General features: G+C 42.5%; 1 protein-coding gene across 20 annotated transcripts in view; it reads left to right on the forward strand.

Moving 5' to 3' along the window:
* Window positions 1-7,211, forward strand: part of Lmo7 (LIM domain 7) — a 202,100-nt gene extending 194,889 nt beyond the window's left edge. For 6 of the 20 annotated variants that reach the window (XM_029541822.1, XM_029541821.1, XM_029541823.1 and 3 more), the window contains 4 exons: window positions 1,516-1,791; window positions 3,488-3,596; window positions 4,888-4,990; window positions 6,247-7,208. In XM_029541822.1, the coding sequence (XP_029397682.1) occupies window positions 1,516-1,791; window positions 3,488-3,596; window positions 4,888-4,990; window positions 6,247-6,269 (511 nt within the window). In that variant the 3' untranslated portion in view covers window positions 6,270-7,208. Of the gene's footprint in view, window positions 1-1,515; window positions 1,792-3,487; window positions 3,597-4,887; window positions 4,991-6,246 lie in introns of all 20 variants that reach the window. The other 14 variants (XM_029541820.1, XM_029541831.1, XM_029541830.1 and 11 more) reach the window with 8 other exon arrangements.
* The last annotated feature ends 383 nt before the right edge of the window (window positions 7,212-7,594 follow it).

The following is a 7,594-nucleotide window of genomic DNA, read 5'->3' on the forward strand; positions in this document are numbered from 1 at the left end:
TTTTTTTTTTTTTTTGATTCCTTTTTTCTTTTAAATCAAAGAGAGAGTCATGGTTTGGCAGCCCCTCCGCCGTGTATTCATTGTTTCTTTAATGACTGTGAGCATGTAAAATGCCCTTGAGTTCTGCATGTCTTAGCAATGGCCTTCCTGAAGAGATCCCTTCTGGGCTCAGCCAGGGCTCTTGGATTATAATCCCCTTCCCACATAGCTGCTGGAGCTACCTCATGGTGCGGTACTAACATTCAAAGAGGAAGCTTTCAGAAGACAGTTCCAGACGTGAAACTGCTTATCGCTCTCCATGCATCTCACATTTACCAATGACCTATGCTATAAAATAGTCATATGGTCAACCCCAGAGTCAGTGGGTGGCCCTGAACAGGAGAGCAGACACAGAAATGAATGGTTCCAGGGGAACCATTGGCTTACAGGCTATCGCACGATGAGGCTTTTACTGTTGTAAAAGAATAAAAACCACATAGTTCCCATTTTTGAGGACTGTTACATAGTATACCTCTATAGACGCCTGGATTAACTTACATATGCAAGTTTGTATGTATGTGCAATTATTTCCTTCCATAGCTGAGAGAAATCTGTAAGGCCCCCGAGTTGAGGGTCGCTGCTTTGGTGGATTAGGGCAGATGTAGAGGGTAAGGGAAGAAGGGACCCTCGCTCACCCTCAGAAGAAAGACCCGTGCTTGCTTCTTGACCCGTTCCCTATGGAGTGTTATATTGTAATGTTACATGACTTACAATGTTAAGCTAAAAAGAAAACAAGACAAAACACCAAAGCAATTATTGTTTAAGCTTCTGGCAGGAAGAAAGATGTAAACGCACTAACAGATTCAACAGCTAGAGAACTGCTCATCATTCAGGGCTAGCGTTTGTAGAAGACCTAAGCCCTGTATTCAGGGTGTCTTCTGTTTCCTGTCATGTAGACACTGAACAGATGCTGACCCATAGGACTTGGGGTGGCGAATGGGTGTGTCCGAGGCAGGCCTGGGTTGCACTGGGGTCAGGGGACTTTGGTGTGAAGCCAGGGCCCCATCCACACACTCTTGGCTTGGTCAATGTAACTTCTATGAGATTAAAAACACGCTTGTATGACGTCGTAAAGATTAAGTTAAATAAGTCTGTGAAAATGTATAGTTCAATACTTATGTGCTTAAAATTTTCTGGTTGAATTTTAAAAGACTGAGGCTTATATGTTTAAAGTGTTTAAGGGATGAGTGACTGCTAGTATTAGCTTTTATTTAAGGAGTAGTTTTCTTCCCACTTTGATACTTGGTCTTTTGTCTAAGGACCTCTCCAACGAAGGTTATTGAAATATGAAATGTTACAGTACCTCTGGTGCAGAACGATTTTATTGTTAAGGGTATACATAACTGAAACCAGCTTAGTTGAGCCTAGAAAATACATAAAGGAGGTCTTACATTCACCTCAGTGGTGCATCTGTTATGCAAGTTCCAGCAGCGTGACTTGACTTGTTGCTCCTGTGACCCCCGTCCTGTGTTTCAGAGGGGAGTCTCTGGACAATCTGGATTCCCAGCGGCCGGGTTCTTGGAGACAGTCCCCTTGGCACAGCCAGCCTGCCGGGGTCTATGCTTCTTCCTCTGTCCAAGACTTCAGTCGCCCCCCACCTCAGCTGTTGTCTACATCAAACCGCGCCTACATGCGGAACCCATCCTCTGCGGTGCCACCTCCAGCCGGCTCCGTGAAGACCTCCCCAGGGTCTCCCTCTCCACGCAGCCAGTCCCCTTCCATGTCACAGTCAGGCTCTCAGCTACGCAACAGGTAAGGCCCCTTGTGTGGTCCCCTTGTCTTAGTTTTAAGGGTGTTCCTTCCCTAAAATGTTCCCCACATCATCCAGTAAAGAAGAAAAACAAGTCCTTTAGAAAGCATGGAATTTGGTGTTCCTGCAGCAAAGCCGTCGAGAAGGCATTCTCCTGCCTCTGTCTGCTGCCTGCCTAGTTGTTTACAAATGTCTGGTAAAGGCACTGGAGACCTTCGACATGTCTGCACGTTGCCAGGCTCTCTGTTGCCCATGCTTTTGGTCAGTGTCTCGGATGGCCGATTTCTCTGGATAGATCACCATGTGGCATCACCAAACAATACAGTAGTTCGTGAATGCTTTTCCTATTTATGAGCGAGAACAGTATTGTGAAGTGTTGGACTTTTAATGGCACTCGAATAGAAGCTCATTGGAATGGAATGTGAAAGAAAAGCATGATAAAAAGGTTGCATAGCCTGCACAGTTTCAGCAAACTGGACTTAAAGAAAACCATTCTGTAGGTTTGATCTTGTGTTTGGAGTCTTGGATTGCTTTGACTGTTAGCCGATCTGCTAGCATTCTGCTCTGGCCTCATAACTTGGCTCCTGTAGTTCATGTGTTATATAGGGAGGTGGCAAAGTTAGGTAGCATCTTGCATGGCCACTTGCCTCTGGGGCGAAGCCCTGATGTCCATGTGGGTTGTGTTTTCATATGTACACAGTCGTCTGTAGACATCCCAAAAGAGTTCTAGTTTCCATCACAAATACAATGATTAGGGGATAGAAAGCCATTTGTATTTGGATACTTTTAAGCTGTTAAGTAATAGACTTAGGTAAGAAAATACCTTCTATCAGTCCAAGACAATGGTATTGTTACCAAGGTCCACAAAATATGTTAGGGTGTTGAGTTGCAAGGAAAGTGGTGAAGAGTTCTTACTGTCAGTATGTTAGGGTAGATGGAGTTTGCAGAGGACAAGAACTCCCATTCACGGACTCTCCCACACTGCGTCCATACGTGAGAATAGAACAGGAGAGGGCTTGGGACAAGCCTTGGGATTTTCTGCCCAGGGAAGGTCTTTGTCCAGCAGAACGCTCTCTTCTCCAGCTCTCAATAGCTATGCATCCCCTGCACTCCTTAGTAGGACTGTGGTTCTGTGCTCCTTCTGGGTGGGTGGGAGAGTATTGTTGAGGATGAAGGGGTTGTCCCTTTAGCACTAGGCAACCAGCCCCAGATGTGTAAATAAAGTGGGAACCGCCATCCCTGGCTCATCCATAGCTCTTAGGCAATCATGACATCCTTCTCAACAGAGGTGGAGCCAAGAGTGTGTTTAGATTTCTTATCAGAAAAGTGAAATAAGAAGGACTAAAAAGTAACTCAGAGAATCAGATGGCCCCCGAAGGTGGAATGTCCTGAGTGGAATTTTGCGTATCAGCCAACTGAATTAATTAGTAAGAGGAGATACTGTTGAATCTATAAGTAACCAAAGGGGAATGCCATCAAAGTCCCAAATGGACCAATCGCATCCCCTAGAGCCTCCATCAAGATAGTTCAAGGTATAATGAAGGAATGCTTTAGTTGGCTGCTGAAGGTTTCTCTCCTACAGCTATCCAGATGCTTTCTTAAGTTACCATTGTTGCTGCTGATGCCGAGTGTGACTTTAAATGCCAACCTTGCACAGCACACGTGAAAGCCTCCGTTCCATTCTTGTTCCACATCTAGGTCAGTGAGTGGGAAGCGTGTGTGCTCCTACTGTAATAACATTCTGGGCAAAGGAGCTGCCATGATCATCGAAACCCTGGGTCTTTGTTATCATTTACATTGTTTTAAGGTGAGCCTGAGTAGGAGAGCTTGCCACTGCCCGCTGCCTGCTGCCCACAGGCCTGCCACGCTTTGCTTGGAGAGCGCATGGCTTCTATGAGCCCCGCCCTGGGTTGTGGATGTGCCACTAACAAGCTTGGTGCTGTTATTTGTCTGTCTGTGCTGCGCTGGCATTGCAGATTGCTTGCTACCACTTAATTCTCCAACCTGGAATCTTCTTTTATGTGTCAGTCTGGAAGGCTTATGCTTTTTGTAGCTCTAATTTGCTAGGATTCTATAAATAAAATTTAGAGTGCACAGTGTGTTCTCTAGTGTGCTGCCATGGGTAGACTTAAAATTTAATTTACCAGTGTTATTAGCAACATGGAGACATGCAGTTATCAGTGTCTCAAACGATAGCTTTTAATAGTGTCTGGAAGGAAAACCACTGTAAATATTTTTATAATTGCATAACCTGCCTATTCCTGATATTTTTTTTCCTATATAGTAAAGGGTTCAGGCTGTAATTCTTTTGTTTTACAGTGTCTGCCTATAAACACACATCAGGTTTCATTTTTGAGCTTTCTTTGGGCCAGAAGAAAGTCTCCCCATTTTTGATCCTGGAATTCCAAAGTTAGCAGCTTGCTTAAGCATATAAATTTGTGCTGTATCCATGTAGAACAGAGTGAGTCAGAACAGCATTTGAACACACCCAACACAGACACACAGACACACATACACACACACACACACACACACATACACACACACAGAGAGAGAGAGAGAGAGAGAGAGAGAGAGAGAGAGAAAGAGAGAGAGAGAGACAGATGAAAGACAGAGAGAGAGGAGAGACAGAACACCAAAGTTCCTAGCCTTGACTAGGAATGGTCCACTCCAGACTGATATGCCAGAAACCCAGATTGTTTTTCTCTCTGGTTCTTCCATGTTCGTTAGTATTCGTTTCCTTGGAGCAATGAAGTCTGAATTTCTTTAAGCCAATCATCAATTTGTTTTTAAATTTCTTTACCCCCCAGTATACTTAGAATGATCATCTTGGCTCTTAAAATTTGCTTTCTGAGTTCTTAGTGTCTAATCTAGCAGGCTTGATTTAAATCCACTAATTGTCTTTCGGCTTCCCCCGTCTTTTTGCTTTAATGTAGTATAAACCAAGAGTTTCAAGGCTGCATTCTATAAGCCTCTTGCCCACTTCCATATAGCCCATCATCCCCTGCACATCTCTCACCTTCCGAGAGAGCTCTGGGCTCTCTGTAGTTAACTAATTGTATCTTTTTTTTTTTTTTTTTTTTTTTTTTGTCTATCAGTGTGTCTCCTGTGGGTGTGACCTCGGAGGCTCTTCCTCTGGAGCCGAAGTCAGAATCCGAAACCACCAACTCTACTGCAATGACTGCTATCTCCGATTCAAATGTAAGAGAGCAAATCAGAGAGAAAATTTCTTGTCTTTTGAGGAGACCACGGGTTCCTATGTCTTTCCCTGAGCCTTGAGCTACCTCCTCTTCCCCAGAGTCCCTGTCACAGGATCCTGGGTCCAGGGATCATAGCCTATCCTCTTCAAAGAGGCTGTTTAATGAGTTTCAGCCACTTGGGAGAGGATTGTGGGGTCGGGTACCTGGAGGGGCTTGCATCCACAAATCAGGACATTGACTCTGGTTTGCATAGATCCTGGAGAAACTTCCAATGCCTCATGGAAACAGGATACAGGGTTAAGGCAAGTCCTCTGAACAGACTTTGGTCTGCCTCCTGATTAAGGCTTCATCTTCGCCATCAGCTTATTTCCATACCTAATGATAAGACCTTAATGTGATTTATAATGTAACCAACTTTGAAAATGCTTGCGTTACTATGTAACCTCGTATTCATACATACAATTTTGAAAAAGAGAACCTTAATTCTGTTTATATGGTGTTTCAGGGTTACTGAATTTAAAAAAAATTAAGTGCTACTTTCCTTCTAAGCATGTGTTTATGAGTATCATAAAGTATAGGGTAGCATAACCCTGTTGTGTGTTGTTGATAGCCTCAGTAAGTCAGACAGCAGCTATTGCTGTGTATATATATATATATATAGTTTTGAACCTTGATGCTGGTAACGTTTTTCTTCCTTGTTGTGAAAGGGTGTCACAAGTGGTATCTACAAACCTATTGCTTTTGAACTCAGAGGTATTTATGTGGTCCCTTATGTGCAGAGTGTTTGGAAATGATTTGAACCGCTCAACTCTCTTTTATCTGTCAGCAGCTTCTCTCCTGGTTGTCCAGGCCTTCCTGGAACGCTGACCCTGAAGTTGGGAGAATGTCTAGGCTGGGCATGGGGTCTTGGCAGTGTGTCTCTGTGTGCACTTTTCTCTCTCAAACCCAAAGCCAAACATAGTTGACTTTTGGAACCACTGCCCACGCCTTTTCTCTCCTTCAGTACGAGTAACAGAGAGTTGAAGGTTTAGTTTTTGTGCTCTGATTTAGCAGTTCATTCATGCTCTGTGTTTTACAAATAAAGAATTCTAGACCCCAGAGGCTGCCATTGCCTGCCTTTATCCTAAGACCGAGTGGCAGGTAACTCTTCCTACCTCGCTGGGCCACTCTGAGTGATGACTGCTTTGTACTCCCTTGAGCTGACGTTCCCGTTTCTGAATCTGAGTGCTTTTCTCTCTTCTCTCCTTGCCTGATCAGCTGGACGGCCAACCGCCATGTGATGTAAGCCCCCATTCGACAGCGCTGTTGCAGATAGAAGAGGAAGCGCTTGTCACTGATGCACAACTATAAAAAATGCTGGATGGTTTTTCCCCTCTTTGTTTTTTTAAAAAAGGAATAATCATTGCCTCGTTAGATGACATAGGAACACTGTGGTGTTGGTAGGACCTGTGTTTTTGTTGTTTATTTATAAGGAGGTGATTATGTGTGTATGTGGGGTGGGGAGTGCAGTATTTACCTTTTGAATTCAGCGTCCTCAAAGCACAAGTGGAAAACAAAACAAAACAAAGCTCAAGAACTTAAAAGAAAATCCTTCTCATGCTAATGATATGATCGATGATCTCGCTTGACTCTTTAGTTTTTTTTCGAAGAAGGTATTTTATTTTAATTTTTTTAAGTTCTTAAACATTATTTGAAATAGTTAATATAAATATGAAACTGTGTTTGTTTATTATAATGTATTCTAAGTTAATGTGGAAACCATATGAAAAATTTCACTTAAATCCACCCATAAATTTGCTTTTTTTGTGGTTTTCTTTACACGGAAATAATCCAATTGAAAAATAATTTTGCTTCTGTAATGGTTTATTTGCTTGAGGAGGGCACTTGATTTTCTTTACAAGGACTCTTGATGCTAAGCAAATGCCAGGAGAGGGCTGTTTAGTTTCAATAATGAAAAATATCCATGGCTTGTATACCAGTGATTTCCTCCAGAAACTCGTGAGCTTTTCTGTTCCGCTGCCTTTGTAAATAAACTTGGTGATGCATTTAAGGAATGCTTTTTTAAACTATTTATTGTTTCTAATTATTTAATGAATTTGTGTTTCTAAAGAATGTAGTTGTATGTGTGTGTGTGGTGTGGCGTGTGTATGTGTGTGTGTATGTATGTGTAAGAAGGTAATTATGTTGCAGGTATGTGTATGGCATACTTATGTGTGATATGTCTATAGTGTCTCTGTGTGTGTGGCCTATGTGTGTGTGTGTGTGTGTGTGTGTGTGTGTGGTGTGGCATGTGTATGTGTGTGTATGTGTAAGAAGGTAATTATGTGGCAGGTGTGTATGTGGCATCTGTATGTGTGTGTGTATGTATGGCATGTGTATGGTGTCTGTGTATGTATGGCATGTGTGTCATATGTGTGACGTGTGTATATGTATATATGTATATATATATATATGTATATATGTATATATATATATATATATATATATATATATATATATATATATATCATATATATCTGTATCTATCACAGGCACGTGGGTATCTGTGGAGGCCAGGAGAAGGTGTTGGGTTCCCTGGAACTGGTGGATGTGAGATGTCCATTAT

The sequence above is a fragment of the Mus pahari genome, chromosome 8 (genome assembly GCF_900095145.1).
Source record: "Mus pahari chromosome 8, PAHARI_EIJ_v1.1, whole genome shotgun sequence".
Lineage (NCBI taxonomy): Eukaryota > Metazoa > Chordata > Mammalia > Rodentia > Muridae > Mus > Mus pahari.